The following is a 19,048-nucleotide window of genomic DNA, read 5'->3' as shown; positions in this document are numbered from 1 at the left end:
TCTGCCTATTCTTATATTGTGCTAATATAAGCGAAAAAAGGTTTTTCTTTTCCTCTTTCTGACTAATCTTGCTCCACATATGTGACAATCCAATGTGAAAAAGCTTGTGAATTAATATTGACGAGTAAGCAAACGATATCACTCTTATTTAAAAACAAAACCTTTAAGACAATTCTTACTTTTATGATTTATCTTGTGCTAATCCACTTCTGAGAAATCGAAAAAATAAAGCCCTTTTCTTCCCTCAGTACTCTTAGGTGCCAAATAAACGCCCCCCCCCCCGCTTGTTAATTTTTCGATTTTTTTCCAACCCCCCCGGACCTTATTAAGACCCCCCCGTTTATCAATTTTTGAAAAAATTCCCAGCTACGAAAAGGAAAATTCCTTGTTTTACTCTAAAAAGCCTAAATTTAGTCTATTTTGACCCTTTTTAGGGTTTTTAAAGGTCCATTTTCCAATCCCCCCCGGTAATTAGGTCCCCCCCGTTTATTTAATTTGAAAATTTTTTCCAACCCCCCTTTTATTCGAACCCCCCCCCCTTTATTGGCACCTAAGAGTAGACAGTTCCGATTGACATTTAAGGGATGTGGTTAAAACTGAAGAAAAATACCATTCACGATTCTATTAATGTTATAAAATATTGTTGGGTTATATAATGATATAATATAATATATATTATATAATTATATTTTAAAAATAGGTATCAAAAAATGGCATTTAATATTGTAGCATAAGCAATCAAAGACCTAATATTATTCAAAAAGTTCTACAAAAATATACTAAATTTCATTCCAATTATGTACAAACCTTAATTTATGCATTATTATTATTAGTTGCAATCCGAAAGTGATAAAAATTAAAATACGAAAATGTAATCATACCGAGAGACCTTATAAAAATGATTCAGTCATAAAATATAATTTGATTTAAACATCACCCCACCCCAGCCTATTCCTCCCCTGAAGCAATAAATAAAACTTAAAAAATGAGATTATACTAGGTAATCTTTTATAAAGACAATTTAGCAAGCACACAAGAGCATCGAAACTGAGAAATAAATTCTCTATAATGAAACACCCCCTTCTCAGAGACCCGATAGGATTTTTTTAGCCAGTGGGGATAAAAATAACAGGCTGAAACTCGATGGATATTGATATTCCCATGTTTTATGGCAGGGGATTTGAATTCCATTGTCTTCAAGTCAGAAAATTCAGTGGGATGGAAAAATGGCACAATAGTTTTCAATGAGGATTTATTTATTTGATTATTTTCAGCTCAGCGGGGACAAAAACAGAGAAGGGTTCTTTAATGGGTTTGTGAGAAGGGGGTGTAATGGGGATTTGGTTATTTGATTATTTTCAGCGGGAACAAAAAAAGGAGTCTAATTTTCCTCCCACTGGTTCTGTTGGTAGAGGGTGTAATGAATAATACGAAAAAAAATTCACCTTATAAACCATTCAAGATTGATGGTCGATTTTTGATCAATCTGATGGATGACGGAAGCGAAGGAGCAGACTCACCAATGATATTAATAGCTGTCACGTGGAATTGCATCAGGTATTTACCGTGAAACTTGTTCCAAGAAAGTGGGAGTTTCATTGTTTTTTTATTGATCTTCTTCACTAACTCCAATGAATCATCTTTTCCTAGAAATGTTGAAGAACAAGAAGATCTTTTTATGAAAATGAGATAAATGTGATTTTTTTCCGGGAAATAGTCTATAGTAGCATGCTGCACATAATTATCTTGAATATTTTTTTAAAAGTCTGTATATATCTTAGCTGTTACTATTTATTTGTGAAAGATTTATTTTTATAACTTACACGCTTTTTTTTTTATAAGAATGGTGTAAATCCATTTCATCATGGATATTCTTAACTTTTTTGAGAAAATCATCCTAAAATATTCTTACAGCATTCTTAGGTTAGGATCCTAATTGACGATTTATAGTTTAAAATGGTCTAAAAATGGCATTCTTAGCTTGAGTAGCAAAATTCTATGATGGTGATATTCTTAGCATATTCTTAATTTTTTGGTCATTTTCATCATGGACATTCTTATAAAGTGTATTCTTATAAAAAAAAAGCGTGTAACTGAACAAACACATATTTTTTTCTATTGCATAATGTAAATACGCTAAAAAGACAAAAGATTTTTAAGTCAAACTTCTTACTATTTATTTTTTAGGATAACTTCTAAAAGTTTTACATAATTTTTTATGAATTACGCAAAGAAACTTATAGACCAGCGTCCGAGATTCAAAAAAGGCCTTTAAAATGGTTTTCGTAGGGCACCCCTTAGATCAGGGCAAATTTTTGATATTATACTCCTAATAGGGTGTAGAATTGACAAAAAAAATTTGCCCTTCGAATCTTCTGCAGTTTTCGAGTGAATCGATTTTTAGTTAATCGATAGAACTTATCAAGGGTCCCCCTTTACTAACGGTTTTTTCGAAGTCTGAAAATCAAATATCTGAGACTACCAACGGATTCAGCGTGAAAAGTAAATAAAGAAGATGGGGTTATTTGTTAAGTTTCGTCCACCTGGTGCCGAAAAATGGCATTTTTAAGGCGAAAAATCGACGTTTTTGGCGTTTTCCGATGGCGTCGGCATTTTCCTATGAGCATTTTCAGAAAAAATCATTCCCACAACTGGATAGCCCTGAATTAGTAGTATCCAAAAATGGTATGGTTTGTTAACTTTCGATGTCTAGATCTCTCCCGCGTTCACGCGTGAATTTTCTCTTTTACCTCTATGTTATGCATATTTCCTCGATTGTCGCAGGTTTCCCTGATTTTTCCAAAAAGTTCCCTGGAATTCTTAAAAATCCAGGAATTTCAAAATTCAAAAAATTCGTGAATGCGTAAATCTAGACAATACTTATCATGAAATAGGACTATTAGCTATTGCATGGCGTAATAGCGAATTCATGATTTTCATGACGTAATGATTTATACAGAGGCACGGCACCAAAAATAACCCGGGCGTTTGACACTACATAGTTGTATTGTTTAAATTCAAAATTAGTGGCAAATTCTCGAACTTCTTGGATACTTCCGTATAAAACATTACGTCATGAATATCATGAATTCGCTATTATTGTGCGCCTTACTGAGCAATGAAGTGAGGTCAGAAGCGTGGTTCATGTTTATAAAAAAAGTGATACTCCAAAATATCCTCTTTTACGGGATAACAGGGTAAATTTACATAAATTTTATTTGGCATGGGCTCTTCCAGAAAATGTTCGTACATGAGGGTGGAGGATATAGTGTAAATCTACTTGCTCTGTTTTAGGGTAATTTTGCTCCGTTTGAGGGCAATTTTGAATGCCCCGAGGGTCAACCCCAGACCTGCTGTCCGACGGGTCAAAATTCATTATGTCCGGTGGGGGGAGTAAATTTCTAAAAAATGCTATATCCTCCACCCCCCCCCATATTCAATTTTTTTTCTGGAAAAGCCTAATGTGGGCGAAATAAAACTCAAGAAAACTTTTTTTTGAAATTATCTCTCTTCCCACGACCAAGGATTATTTAGATAAAAGTCTCTCGCTATTTGGAGCTTATGTAAGAGGATAAGGGAATTTTCTAGATTCGATTTCATTGATAGATGGATATTTAAGGCTAATATCAGTAAATCATCTTTAAAATTAAATTAAGTAAGCAAAGTGTTACTTTGGAAATTCAACTTGACGTAATAAAGACCCAACCCTGTAAAGACTTTTCAAAAACAATAAAATTCATACACGCTTTTTTTATAAGAATACGAGTGTAAATCCATTTTCATCGTGGATATTCTTAACTTTTTTGGGAAAATCATCCTAAAATATTCTTACTACTAGGTTAGGATCATAATTCAAACTAAATTTCAACTAAGTCTCAAGCATAAAATGGCATTTTTGTGAAAAGAGTGAGCCTTACTTGGGGGGTAATTGACAATTTATAATTGAAAATGCTTTAAAAATGGGTAGCAAAATTCCATGATGGTGATATTCTTAGCACTATCTTAATTTTTTGGCCATTTTCATCATGGACATTCTTATAAAGTGTATTATTATTTTAAAAAAGCGTGTAGCATAAAAATCAAGATTACTATTTTTATCACATTCAAAGCCCTTCGAAAAACATTTTATGTCTAGATAAGATAGTAACGGAGAGATGGCTTAGGGCGTAGACAAATGGGAAAGTCCTGATATATGACTCCATCAAATGGCTTGAAGAGAGCTTTTAATACAAATATGTTCTCTGATTCGCGTGTACGAGAGACATGCCCAATTATCAAGATGCTTCGGTGTACTGAGTCTTGCAACAATATTTGGGATAAAGATTGCTTTGAAAACACCTTATCGGAACTTTGGACCCTAATTTAAGATCGATCCATCACTGTCTGAATATGGGCTTCTGGTCATAAATATCACCAAATTTTCCATATGTTGTAATAGAATGTAGCCTTGATAAAGAAACCTGTTAAAATTTTGACCATGGTTGTCTGTGCAAAAAAGAACTATGGGATCTTCAAATAGATTGATTCGAGGCAGTGCCAAAATTAATCTCAACATTATGACGTCACAGGGTCATTTTTCTTTGTTTCCCAGACCCTAAAATGTTGACGAAAAATGGCGAAATTAAAAAACCAACAACAATTTAAACAAATCGAAAGTTCTTGAAAGAGCAGGGGGTCAGTACTAAAACCTCAGACATATATGAGTACTAAAAGTGTTTTCGAGAATTTCTTGCATACCACCACCCCATTTTAGAGATGTGGTATTTAGTACCCATGTAATAAAATTTTAAGGGCCATTTTGACACAGAGACCGCCAAATTTTAGTCTCTTCGGTACAAATTCTGTCTTCTCGGGACAATTTTTCTCAATAGTGCTGATTTTTGCAACATAATATTCATTTTTCTCAAAAATTGATACTTTTAAACAATGCTTCTTTGTGATTTGAGCAAACATTAAAAACATTTGACTGAATGCAAAAATAATTGAAATTGGGAAATTTTCTTTAATTTTTTTTTCTTGAAAAAATCACGAAAATATTCATAAAATAATGAAAACCACCAATTTCAGTACAGACTTACTAAAAAAATTCTCAAATTTTAGTCTTGATACCACATTTTTGGTATGTTACTAAAAGGATTTTTAAGTTTTTTTGGTATACTACCACGTCATTAAACATCATGATGTCCTAGATTTTAGTATCGACTTATTTACTCGACGTTTTTTCATGACTTCTTTACATGAATCTGCTAATAGGAAAATTGTGTAATGCTATGAAATTTTATTCTTATTTAATTTTCTCATCTTAGGTAATTTAATAAAAAAAATTTAACATAACTTTTGATTGACCGAACCGATTTTAAAGATTTATATACCAAAATTTAGTTATGCTTGTCTCTATAAAATTCAAAAGAAAAATCTTTAACAGTAAGCTCATAATATCTTGACAACCCAGTAATCTTTATTTTGGTGGCTTGAGTTGGTTTGAAACCATGAAAATAAAGACGAATTAATAAAGATGGCATCACGAAACGAAACGTCACAACTTGAAGTTCAAACAAAACATGATGTGTAAATCTCAACATATGTTTGTTTAAGCATTCACTAACATCAACAAATCTCCACCATATTTATTTATTTCAAAATCTGTGAGGAAGTAGAATATCTCCTTGGTAAACAGATTGTACAAGTTTTTTTTATAAGAATGAGCTATATAAGAACATAAATATTATGAACTATTAAGATATTGTCAGAGCATTTTAAGGATTTGCAGACTTTTAGGAATTCGCACTTAAAAACTTTACCAAAATGCCGAAAATAAGAACATTTCATAAATATTTTTTAGGCCATAAAGCCAGGAAAGTTTTTTTCCCGAATCGTTCAAGTGAAACTAACTGCAAAAATCTAAAATAATTGGGTTTTGCATACTCGCTAATAGACCAGTACAACTCATTTTTATAACCTAACACATTGCAAAATGGAGGGCGTGGTCGAGTGTTAGCGCCCTTACTTCCAGACCGGAAGGCTGTGCGTCCGAGCCCCATTAAGGCAGATCAATTAAAGAGTTCGAATCTCGCATCGCTAACCAGCTGAGCTGCCGACGGTAAGGTTCTAATTTGTCTACATTGTGACGGGATGAGGACTACAGTATATCAGCACTTTTACTGTCCTTGATTTTTCGGGTCAAAAATGATGGTTTTTTTAGTTACGTAAAAATGGGTCAAATTTAGTTTGAATATGAAAGAATACAATTATTAACACATATCTAAGTTTCCCTCCACATGATTTTCCCTTACAGTGACTTGTTTCAAATAAAACCCCCTTCTATAGGGGGGCGTTTATTCGAAGGAGGCGTTGATTCGAATTAATACGGTACATAAACTCGCTAAAACCCAACTTACCAGTAGAAGCATACACAGCAAATAAATTGATAGGGTAGACGAATGTCATACGGCTAGGTGACGACCAGCACAAAGTGACTTCTGAAGAATCAGCCTGCAACTCACATACAAATTTCTCTGGTGGTGGCGGTACTAAAAATATAGATTTTCAAAAAAGACATAACGTAAGTAATCGAGGTCGAGAGATTGTTCGCATAAACGACTGACCGTCTGACTGCATTTCTTGTGATTTCAATCATTGAACTTTAAAAAAGGTAAAAGACTTAATTAAAAAATATACCTTAAGTGTATTAAATTTGGCGAGTTTTACCGTTTTTATGCTAACAAAATTAGATACCCGCTAAAACTTTCGAAACCAAAAAAAACATAATGGATTAATGGTTCTTATAGAAATAAAACAGTGATTCCCAATATTGGTCTTCGTCTTTTATTACCAAACTTAGGCCTAAATTGTTGAAACTAAGTAAGTTAAGCATTGTCATTGCTTGCCCAAACAAGTGGTCTAACTGGTTGAAAAATTCATCACATGACTGTCTTTCCATGGCGAAAATCCGAGGGTACTAGGTTTACAGAATGACGGGGGCCGGCGGACCCTTAGAGGGACTAAAAGTGAGGTAAAATTAGAAAGTTTTGCGAATTCTAGGACCTTTATCGGGACCAAATTTCGATGTTTTTAAGAGGAAAAAATTGAAATTTTTCTTTATTTCCGACCTTTAATGGGACTGAGATTTAATTCTCTGATTTTTCCAACCCTTCTTCGATTGCACATACCCGTATCTTTCACTTGCAACCCCCCCCCCCCGCTACAGGATATCTACGGATTTTTTTTCGGGATTTTCAAGGTTTTCAAGGTTTTTTGATACTCAGTTGACATGGCTCTCTACAGTGGTTTTGGTTTTTTTCAGAGTGGCAGGCGAAAGAAAAATAGAGGACGGCAATAAAATTTATTCGCTTTTGATGGGCAGGAAATTATTTACACAGTTAAATTACTATCTCCCTCTCGAGAATGATACCACAAAAAGAGTTTTTGACTCCAGCTCCCTAGTCTTTCAACTGTAGAAATAAAGAAATAGAAGCAAAAACCAAATGTTTTTACAGTGACCGATGAGGCGCTGACGAGAGAAAATTTTGATTTTGACTCTTTCAAATGGCTAAAAAACGCCTTGTTTTTGATTGTTTTTTTTCTACAAAAATCAATTGGCAAAAGGTTGTTTTAAGGAAATTATTGATTGATGAACGGCCCTGAAGCGATTTGAAAATCGGAGAACAGTCGATTTCTTAGGGCTCATGCAAACGGAAAATTAGTGATAAAAACTCAGCTAATGATAAAAGAATATGTTGCATTCGTTGCGACAGAATCGCTACAGAAACAGGTGAATATGGAATTCTCTAAATGTTATAAAGGTTTAGCGCCGCAGGCGGTTTTTGGAAATTTCTTCATGACAAACAGTTTAGGAACGTACTTACTTATTCTTACTTTTTGAATGTCTGGATAGATTTTCGAGACCGGCGAATTTATTATTTTTAGAGTATTGAGCCGGTGAAATTTGACGAAATTTTTTCATAAGTTTGCTATATATCTTATAAACATTTTCAAAGCTAAAATTCAGAATTTCAACAGCGTGTATACTTTTGAATCACTTTTTTTATGACTTGAAAAATAGTAAGCCAAAGTTGGAATTATTCCATACTTTTGAGACGAAATTTAGAAATATTAGTCGGATGATATAGATAAAAGACTTGTGAAGAGTAGAACAACAGAGACTTTTGTCCAAGTTTTGATGTCGTTAGCAAGGTATTCACAAGAGGTATATCATCAAAATTTATTGTTAATTTTATGTTTTTAAGGGGCAACGAAGCAATACAGGTCCAGTACTTTTATATTTTCATGATAATAACCAACATAATATAGTATACGGTAATGAATGAAAAAAACCTAGCACTCAAAGATAAGAGCATTCAAACTCAAAACTAATCTGAACCTATAAGTAAGAGTTACTTCAGCCACTGCCCTATTGAAAAATTGTATGACAAAAATGATGAATAGGAAGAAGTACTTTTCAAGGTTTTCAAGGTTTTCAAGGTCCCGTAGACACCCTGCGCAAGGGGAGAAGAATACATAGTATAAATCAGACAACTTTATTCGGCAAAAAATCCCGAAATCCTTACCTTTAACAATATACGGTAACGATTTAATGTCCGATAAAATACTCTCATGACTTGGGAATTGTACAAATAAATCGGACGCCTCGCACGGTGTACTGTATCGTGATAAATATTCGAATGCTTTGGTGACGGCTCCTTCCAGTTTCTTTTTCTCTACTAACATTTCAAAGTAATCGAGGTCGAGAGATTGTTCGCATAAACGACTGACTGTCTTTGCATTACTCGTGATTTCGATCATTGAACTATAAAAAGTAAAATTTGATCGAAAATAATGTATTAATTTTGGTAGGGATTGAAATTGGTGGATTTTGTATTTCTGAGCCAACTCTGCCAAATTAGATATCCACCCAAACCACCAAATTAACATGATCTCTGTAAAATAAGTAAGTCAAATATCGAAAGTTTTTTGCTCAAGTAGTGCTTTCAATTTTCACTCTCGTTAATTGTTAAATTATATACCCACCCAACAAACTATATAAGAACATAAGGCTTCGATTTCGATGGCCAAAAAACTAAGAACAAGTTAAGAACATTTTAAGGCTTTGCAGACTCTTAAACACCCAATTTCTTAGGAAAATGGACAAATATGAACATTTTTAGGCTTAAAACTCGAAAAGTTAAGGACCATACCTGCATTGGTTTTGTAATTGGTTGATTTTATTTTGTGATATATTCTCCACTTCCTTGTTGACATCCCTCTCCACGTCATCTAAGAGTGTTTTCAAGCTCCAAAATGTTTTTCGAATGTTTTCTTGAGTGGTCTTCGTGTTCTTCTTCACTTCTTCCATTGTTTTCTGGACACACAAACGCAACTTGCTTTGTTTATCGATCAAATCTTCCAACTAAAATGGAAAAGGAAAATAGAAAAATACACCACTGATATCAATTCAGATCAATAAATTAATTGACCAAATATGTCAATAGAGAGGATTTGCCTCAACAAGTCTGTTATGGCAGGCTCCTGATGACGACATAAAAACGCAAAATTTTATCAAAAGATTCCTAGTTGTTCAAAGACCTTTTTAGCAAAGAGCTTCTCACAAGAACTGATATCTAACCCTCCATTATTTCTTATAATCCAATCATTATCCTCTTTGCCACCCATTCAAATCAACTGACGTTATTTTTTCGACATGTTGGGTTTCGACATGTTGGGTCATGTCGACATGACGGGGATAAACCTCGGACGAGAATTTTAAACACGATACGCAGCCTCTGTATCATCGAGGAGAAATGAAGACAACGATGTACCTATTACGCTTGATATCGAGAGAAAGGAATGGGTTCGAGTTTACACGGTCCAAAATCTGTGAATTAATCATTCTTCCTCTTTTAATAGTGTGGTCGTGTTACAAAAATACAGGCTGTTTGTAGGAAAAAAATAAGATCTAGCTGAAACTTTCTCCAGACTTTCTCTTTAGGATGGTTATGCCTCAGGAAAAAATCCCCTAAAATCCCACTGGTGGAACATTCTTTTTTTGGGACATTTCTTTTTTCCCAAGGCAAAACCCTTAGGGAAAAATTTTTTGAAAATTTCAAACTCATTTTCAGACATTATCAAGTATACCATTCGAAAGCTCTCGAAAAACTATATAGAAGACTTTTAAACGGGTATAGCCGATTTCATTACCTAACATTACCTAACTCAAGATAATTCACGCAGAAGATGCTATATATGGTCAATTTTAGACCAAAATGTGGCAAAAAGTGGAACTTACGCATGAAATATCTCGAGTTAGGAGAAAGTTTCAGCTGGATCTTATTTTTTTCACTTAAATTATGCTAGACAACCCCACTTTAAAGGGCACAATAGAAAACGTATTTGTTGATAAAGGTTTTCCATGTTTTGTTAAGTTACACAATTTCCGCCATAAAGTGAACGTTCGAATCTGCAGAGGCAATTTTTCACCACTGGCCTTTATATATCCCTCGACAAAGTTTCTCGATCCCGGCCAAGCAAAATGTTCGATCGGAGTTTTTTTTTGAAAGCTGTACCCTAATGGTAGCACTAATCAATAGCGGGCGGTGTCAATACATCGAGATCGCTACATCTACTAAACCAAATCATAACCTTAGCTTCCATAATGGCGGGAAATTACCGGAACATAATAAAACATGAAAAACCTCTATAGGACTGCAGCGTTTGACTAAGTCGAACCCAGATCCCTTTTACTGGATACCTGTACATGCCAGTCCACCAACGTGTTTTTATCTTGTTCGTCTGACTTCTTCAAAAAATCACAATCGTGTGCTTGATGCTGTGGAGATAATCGACATTGTATACAACAGCGCACTTTGTCTTTTTGACAGTACAAACTCAGCACCTGGTGATGTTCACTGCATACTAAAAAGAAAATAAATTCGATATAATGCATTATTCAAATTGGACTGGTAATCTTCGTGAGGTTATCATTTAAAATCTATTCACTATAACTTAAGCGTGCTTTTTTTTTTTGCTTTTATGTGGATTCCACTCTCAAAGGGATTACTTTAATTAATAAACGTTGATATGGTTAGTGAGAAATTAGGGTCCAATTATTTATGGAAATCAAGTTTACTAAAAGGTCTTAATATAAAGTACCATACCAAGACTAGACACTTTATTGGCTGGTTTTTCTTCCAGCTGTGGTGATCTGACAACACCACTTTTCGCTGAAGATTGTCTGCTCAATTGGACATCGTCCATTGAATTGGCAAGCCTTATAATATGATCTAAATTCTCTTCTTTGACATGAATTTGATCACTACACGATCCACAGTATAACTTCTCACAATTGATACAATGTAACGTGGCTGACCGAGGCGGATAAGTGGTTTTGATACAAAAGTTGCATTTCTGGAATGGCTTTCTCGTACTGAGTTCTCTGATGATATCATTATTCAATGGGAGATGGTCAACGCCCTTGAAAGGTGTGATTGTCATCACAAAGCATAGTGGACATTCGATAGTGTGTCCTTGTAGATTTGTCAACTTTTGAATACAGCCTAAAATGTGAATAAAGATACTTATTACTAATTTATTTGTGTTTTATTTTATCCTGTGCTAAGATTTATAAAATCCATAATAGACAACCTTGGGCCCTCATATCTCTGCATATACATCTTACCACAGAATTTTGTATTTTTGCAGATTGAGATTTTTTTGAAAATTTTTTATAAAGTTTTAATGTAAGCGAAAAATCTGAATCAAAAAATTTGGTCACCAACTGGTCAGGGATTAAAAGTCTCTCTTTTTATGTTTCATTTTTATTTGTTTAGTCCAGACTCGCCCAATCAATGCAATCAATAACCGTTTCCAATTGATCATGACTAATCGATAATCAATTAATCGGATATCGATTGATGACGATAATCAATATAGGTAATGGAATGGAGCCTTTTCTAAAATCATAAGTACCGATCGATGATCGATTGGTTTGTTCATCGTTTGTTTGGCTACCGTAAGTTGGTCTAATCTCGACATACGTCTTCTATTCTCTACACCGGATCTGTAAAATAGTCAAAACAAACCTTGAATGAAATTCTTGGTATCATTCTTATCGAACAAGTTCATCCACCAAACTAGAAGTTCAGTAAACATTGCAATCCTTTCAATTAAAAAAACAGCCAAATTATAAGCAGTTTTACACAACACACGAAACGCATGCAAACTTCCTTGTAACTTTCTCGTGTCCATCATTAAAATTTTACAACTTTATTACACTTCAAGTCACGTGATAAAATAATTTGCGCGCTTAGCCTGGTTTCCCCTTCCTTATTTATAAAAAACACACGCTCTAGGCGCTAAGAGGCCGCACGCCGTGATGGCCAGTATGGCGGTCACATTAAATTCAAAAGGAAACCGGGTTCTTTTTATTATTTTTGGTTCACGGTAAAAAGGTCTACTAAAAAATTCCTTGCGTACAAAATGTTGTTTTGATTTATTTGGATATCTTCGTTGAAAGCATGCTAATTAGTTTTTAGTGATTACTATATCGTTAGAGTTTTCTTTTCAAATATAAGTAATAACAGTTCACATTTCTCATATTATATTAACAATCTGTGACTTGAGAGAGAAAGAGAGTACAATTTAGTGATTGATTGATAACTTTGGTATGTATTTGTTTATGTTTGATATTTTATTTCGATGTCGAGATTAGAAGACGTATGTCGATATTAGACAATCCTACGGTACTGATTTGGTCGATTGTGATCAGTCAATGATTTTTGAGTCAATCGATGAATAATCAATCGAGCAATTGTTAAGCAATCAAACCTGTTTTAAAAGGTGAGTATCGTTTGCTTACTCATCAATTTTAATTCACAAGGTTTTACACTCTAGATTGACATGGATGTGGAGCAAGATTGGTCAGAAAGAGGAAAGATTTCATTTTCATATACAAGGTCAGTTAGGAACATTTGGCGAGTTCCTGTCGATCCTGTACGCGGCCACAATCAAAAAAATCATAACCACACTCATAAAAAAATTGTGTTTGTGTCTTTTTTTTACGGTTTTTTGCCTAGATGATATAGCAAACATAGTAAGTATAAGCAGACTGTGCCTTTAATTGGCTGTAAAAAAATTATGCGTCGGTAGAAATTTCTTCAACTTTCAACAATGATAGAACACACCTATTTAAAAAAAATTGACCAGCGCATTTTTCATCTTTCTACTTCTTCATCTTCCATGAAGCTCTCAAAGTTAAATAGAATTAAGCACATAAGATATTCTTATAATTGTGAAATGTCGTTCGCCCTTTCCCTACGGTGGAGTACATGACGTAACTCGCGCGGCAACAAACTCGCCTTCTGTTGGCTGGTCATATTGGGCGTTTTGGAGTTACCACCCTCGAAGCAGTGGGCGCCTTCGTCATTCCGCAACTCTGTCCACCATTTTAAATGAGTTAACAATAGATCCAAAAGGGCGCCCTCATCAAGAAAGATCAATTTGCTTTGGTCTCCGACTTTGGGAAGTAGTAATGTTTTTGATTGTTTTCGATGGAAAATGGTAAGAAACTTAAGTTTACAAGTGTCATTCAGTTTTTGCTGGCTGATAGAATGGCAGGATCCTGGATGGTTTCCCTAACTGAAGGTGATAAAACAATGACCAGACAAGTCTGTGAATTGGGGTATATGCATGTTAGCCTCCACTGATGCAAGTCACCCAATCTTACAGTAGCAAGCAGAAAAGTGGGAACTTCCAAACATTTTTGCCAACAAAAATCATAAAAAAAGAAATAAGTTTATACCTAAACTAGCTCGGTGCAAAGGAGAAATCGTGTATTTTTTAATACACCATTCATTAACTCAAATCAAATGACTTTGGAGGTTCGGTGAAATGGTGGCTGAATGGCCGTCCCACATGTTTTGTCAGATAGTCCCAAGTTAGAGCAGTTGACGGTACAAAGTGATAAATGTGAGATACACTCTGGTACAGAGAAATATAGTTGGGATGGATTTCTTTGTTTGTATACATATTTTATTTTTTTCATTGTTGTCGTAAGGAATTTGCAAGCTTTTTGTAAATATTTTAAATTCTGTCATTTTAAAAAGTTTTTTTAGCTATTCCAGACCCGATCATCAAGCGAACTTGTCGAACCAAGCGAACAATTGAACTAATCGAACTTCATCGAACGATTAAAGTTCGATTAAAAAAATTAATCGAACTCTAAGATTTTTTAAAAGATTGTGAGTGTTCGATTGAGTTCGATCAATGGGTTTTGGTTCGATCAGTTCGATAAACCAATTTTGTTCGACAAAGTTTGTGCTGCTCCGCCACCGTATATTCAGGTATATTATTAGCTTCTTTTCAAAGCCAAATTCGGAATGTAAATCAGGAAATTGCTTCCGATAACGGATTACACACTTTTCCTGTCAGTATAGACTTTACTCTTCATACAAAAATTACGGGAAACGCATGTTTGGACTTTGTACCCTATGCTGCACTCAAGCACTTAAGCCAAAAATCACTTTTTTGAAGTTTGCAAAAAAACGTGACATAGAAGATCTTTCAAATTCAGTTTGTGAATAGAGCAGTAAAAAATACAACTTTTCTAGTTTTCCTTTTTTTTGCAAAAGTTCTAGGAATGAAAATAAAGGAATAATGATGATTGAATACTATCCATTGATGTCCCGTGGCACTATCGTAAAGCTAGAATCGCTTCACGAACTATTCGCTTGTGAAAATGATTGACAGATTGAAGTTTTCACCCGCGCAGGAGTTCGCGGAGCATTCTCGGCTCAATCCTCGGACCGCACTAAAAATGGTAGACTGAGCTGTGATAGATCATTTCGATGGAAGTTGTTGGAATGTTTACAAGGCTCTTAACAGAAAATCGTTTGTTTTATTGTCAATGATGACAGTGCGGTTATTAATTTTGTTAGATCTGACAAATTAATGTTTGTAAGTGCACTTTATAGTTTTGATTCCCATTGAAGAATCATATTCTGGTTTTCATGTTATTAGATGCTGTTTTAGAGCTTTAGGTCTACACTGCCTGTATACTTTTAATTTTTTTAATCAAACTTTAATCGTTCGATGGAGTTCGATTGTTTGATTGTTCGATTGGTTTGACAAGTTCGATTGATCGGGTCTGGGCTATTTTTAAATAAAAACAAGCACAATTAAGTTAATACCAAAGTAGACTAAAAAACGCCCAAGTAAATAGAATATATATATAACCTGTGCAGAAGGTATGAAGGCATTCTAACTTTCTGGGAATTCTTTCCAAGATCTTCTTTGAATATGAATCGTAACACAGTTTGCACGTGTGATTTCTTCCATTTCTTGCCGCCATATTTGTTCAGATCGTAGAAATCGAAAGTGGATTTGGTTTCTAACAACAAAATCTAAATGAAGGGCGTGTTTGATTTGAGGCGTTCTCGAACGCGCCCCCGGCGCTAAGACGCATTTTGATGAAACCGAAAAGTTCCTTTTTCTTTTCTTCTGCGATGATGATTCTGTGTACGTGTGTAATATAAACCCCGGGGAGAGGGCGTACCCTTGCTGACCGACGGAGGAGGGGTGTGCCGCTGAGGTTCGGCAAGGGCCCCTTTTTATGATGGCGTCATATACTGCACAAAATCGAATGGGCGAATTGGAAATGTAGAACGCCAGCTTTGAAATGCAGTTTTCGTTTTGAAAAGGCGCATTTTAAGCCGAATTCTGATATATCAAACTAAAGTATTCCATTTCAACCTGAGACAGTTCAACTTGACGTATTCTGACTAAACGAATTCCAACTTTATGTATTCCAACTTTGACCACAATAGAAAAACCAGGACCGGATTTTCAGGCCTGGATATTTTTTTCGTACGGGTATTTTTGACATGTGCGTCTTATTTCCCGCTCTACGTATTACAAATTTATCCAATTTTTGCCACTTGCACCTCAAGGCCTTGCTTTGAGATATTTAAATACTGAAACAACCTACAAGTATCTTTCAAATGCAGCAAAGTCGCTGAAGAAAGTTTTTATACCTCCTCTTTCAGTACAACTAGGCAGTTTTCGTTTCCAGGACAGGAAATGCCGAAAGCAGCCACTGAGGGCAAAAGACGAAAAAGCTGTTCCGGAGACCCCCCTCAGCTGGAAATGGCCTAGGTGCTCCGGGAAATTTTCAAGAATTTGCTCCTGGAAATACATAGCTGTTCCCTGGAAAAATCCTGAAAGTTCTATATCAGCTCTCCAGCTTGAAATTCACATGTGTTCCAGGTTGATTCCATGTAATTTTCAGAATTGATAAACTTGGGAGCTGTTCCTGTAGCCAACTAGCTGGAAATCTGGAGCTGTTCCGGTCGAAATTAAGTTTTTTTTTCTGAACAAAGATTGAGCTGTTCCTTGAATTAGCCAGCTGGAAATTTAGAGCTGTTCCGAGTCGATTTTTCGGAGCTGCTCCTTAGCCAGTTTAATACAAGACGCTCCTGGAAAAGTGCCCTACTCGAGCAGGAACAGCTCAATTTTTTGCTTTTTTATCTCCAGCTGGAAATAGAGAGCTGTTCCTGTGGAATTACAAAGTTGCTCCTGGCTAATCGGAACAAAGCAAAAATTTCTTTTGCAGAGCTGTTCCTGGCAATGTAGGACTTTTTCTAGAAAAAATTTACTTTTACAGCTGGAAATTTGGAGCTGTTCCGAAGAATTTAAATATATCAAACTTTTTAGTAATATTCTCCTGGTTGGCAAATCGGAAAAGCTATTTCGCCTTTTTGCCCCGGTGGAGGCTTCTGAAATGCTGGAAGACCGTCTTTTGATATTTCTATGGAGAGTTCTTTCAAACTTTAATTTTAAATTTTTAAGACGTACAAAACGCAGACCAGATAAAAACGGAGGGAATCTATTTTGCAGACCGTCAAGTTGGAAGTTTTAAATAGTAATGCGTCAAGCTGGGATACATCGATTTGAAATGTTTCAAATTGAAATGCATCGATCTGGAAAACATCAAGTCGGAATACATCAAGTTGTAATGCGTTAAGTTGGAATACACCGATTTGAAATACTTCAAGTTGATATATCAGAATTCGGCTTGAAATGCGCTATTCCAAAACGAAAAATGCATTTCAATCTGGCGTTCTGCATTTCCAATTCACCCATTTGATTTTGTCCAGTATATAACGCCATACCTTTTTCACACCCTCGAAAGACTCTCAAAGGGGTACCAAGCCATTTAAAAGCAATTTGAGTCTCTGTAAGGGTCCAAAATTCACAAAAATCGAAATTACCTCTCTCAAATGGTCATGGTTTTCAAAAATTTGGACAAAAATCGAGTAAACATTGGACAAAAATTTTGGGAGAAGTCTCTCTAAAGGTCCTAAAAACGCCTAAATTTCTAATTTTTTCTCTCTCTAGTCTAAGGGTCAATTTTCGATTTCTTTACTTTAGTTATTTATTGTGAAATGTGATTTGAAAGTCGGAGGTTTAGGGAAAAATTTATCACATCCTTTTATGCCGCTCCAAACTTAATTGTTAGTACAGTTGAGTCTCCATGACTCGTACAAACACGGGAGCACAAATTTGTTCGATTCGAGTTAAAAGGAAATTTCGAGTTAAGGAGTGAGGTTTATAAGGTATTGTTAACATGAGGGACAAGAAAACATCAAGAAACTTCTTAGTTAAGAGGAGACATTCGAATTAGAGAGGTTCGAATTAAAGAGTAAAAGTAAATTGGTTTTTAGAGGATGGGTAGACGAGATGACGGGTATTTATTCGAAAATCATCCCTTTCTAGTTTTTTTGAAAGGGAACCCTTTGAATCACTAGAATCACCTTCAAATAAGATTGCCATACCTAAATTCAGGGAGTTTTCTTCAAAGTTTGGTCAAAACCTTTAGATATCCAGACGTGGATATCTGGGTGAATTTTAAGTTTTCGTCGGTTTAGATACGTTTACAGAGGTGATAAAATTTCCCTATACCCAGTTTCCGAATTTGCTAAAGTACCACGGTCAAAACTGCAGAAAAAGGGGACAGATGAACACACGCTAGATTTTTGCGTCTGAAGGGAATATTTCAACACCAAAATTAGATAAAAATTGCATAAAACTCACTCTAGCTCCTTGGATAGTGAAAATAAGTTATGAAAATGGGGTATAGGAAACTTTCTACACCTTACCTTTCCGAAAATGCAGATAGATCTGTGACTTTAGAGGATGGGTAAAATATATAAAAGATCTTAAAGCTCAACCAGTATTTTGGGGTCCTAGAACCAGCATTAATAAAACCGATAAATATGAGAAACAAAAAATCTTGGAATTCCATTCCTATCAGCTTGAAATAATAGTTTATAACAAAAAATTAATATTACATATAAAATTTTTCGCTGAATCAGCAAAAACGGCAAATTCTGTCATTTTTTTGCAAAATGTAGGAGAAAAATACCTTTAAAGCCTAATATCTTCAGTTTCAGTTAAGCTGATTTTCTAAATTTTCACAGCATATTCCATACATGAATGGAACTATATTCAAAAGAAATCGGTTTTCAAAATCTTGATTAAGACGTTGTTAAATCAAAATATCATTTTGAAAATTTCTAAAATTTTCAGTTTGGACTTTGCATCATTGAAAATCTTGAAATATTAAATAAAAATCATAAATTTTACATCCATCGGGTCGTAAATTTAAGGGAAAACACCAAATATGTTCATAGTTTCTCCTCCTATTACCACTGGGCTTAATAATTTGATTTTAACTACACCTACGTTTTGGGGGTCCCAAACCTGAATTTTGACAACCAGGGGGTATACTGTAAAAATTTTATCAAACAAATTTATGCCTAAAACCCTCTAAATCACATTTCAAAACTGTGGTCAAAATTTTGTATTCGTATCTTAAAGATATCTGGAGAAATCGCTAAAATTTCAAACCTCCGTTTTGGGGGCCATTAGAAAAAAGCTACCTATCTTTAAAAAGAACTTGTGGTAGAGATGTTGAAGTTTTTCATGCAGCAAAAATTTTTGTAAAACCTCTTTTCCTCTAGATTTGAGAGAAATTTTAAATTTGATCGACGTTTAGGGG

General features: G+C 34.8%; 1 protein-coding gene across 1 annotated transcript; it reads right to left on the bottom strand.

The window, feature by feature from the left end:
* Positions 1-571: 571 nt before the first annotated feature.
* Positions 572-15,377, bottom strand: LOC136812600 (transcription intermediary factor 1-beta-like). The gene is made up of 7 exons (XM_067069127.1): positions 15,226-15,377; positions 11,151-11,549; positions 10,745-10,908; positions 9,195-9,406; positions 8,568-8,806; positions 6,399-6,530; positions 572-1,646 (listed from the first exon to the last, which is right to left on the bottom strand). Exons 1-7 carry the CDS (start codon positions 15,338-15,340, stop codon positions 1,447-1,449), a joined length of 1,461 nt encoding a protein of 486 aa, XP_066925228.1. The 5' UTR covers positions 15,341-15,377; the 3' UTR covers positions 572-1,446.
* Positions 15,378-19,048: the final 3,671 nt, after the last annotated feature.

The sequence above is a fragment of the Clytia hemisphaerica genome, unplaced genomic scaffold, assembly GCF_902728285.1.
Source record: "Clytia hemisphaerica strain Z4C2 unplaced genomic scaffold, Clytia hemisphaerica genome assembly, whole genome shotgun sequence".
NCBI classification, from domain to species: domain Eukaryota; kingdom Metazoa; phylum Cnidaria; class Hydrozoa; order Leptothecata; family Clytiidae; genus Clytia; species Clytia hemisphaerica.
Note: the sequence above shows the minus strand (reverse complement) of the source record. Positions and strands in the feature narration are given on the sequence as shown.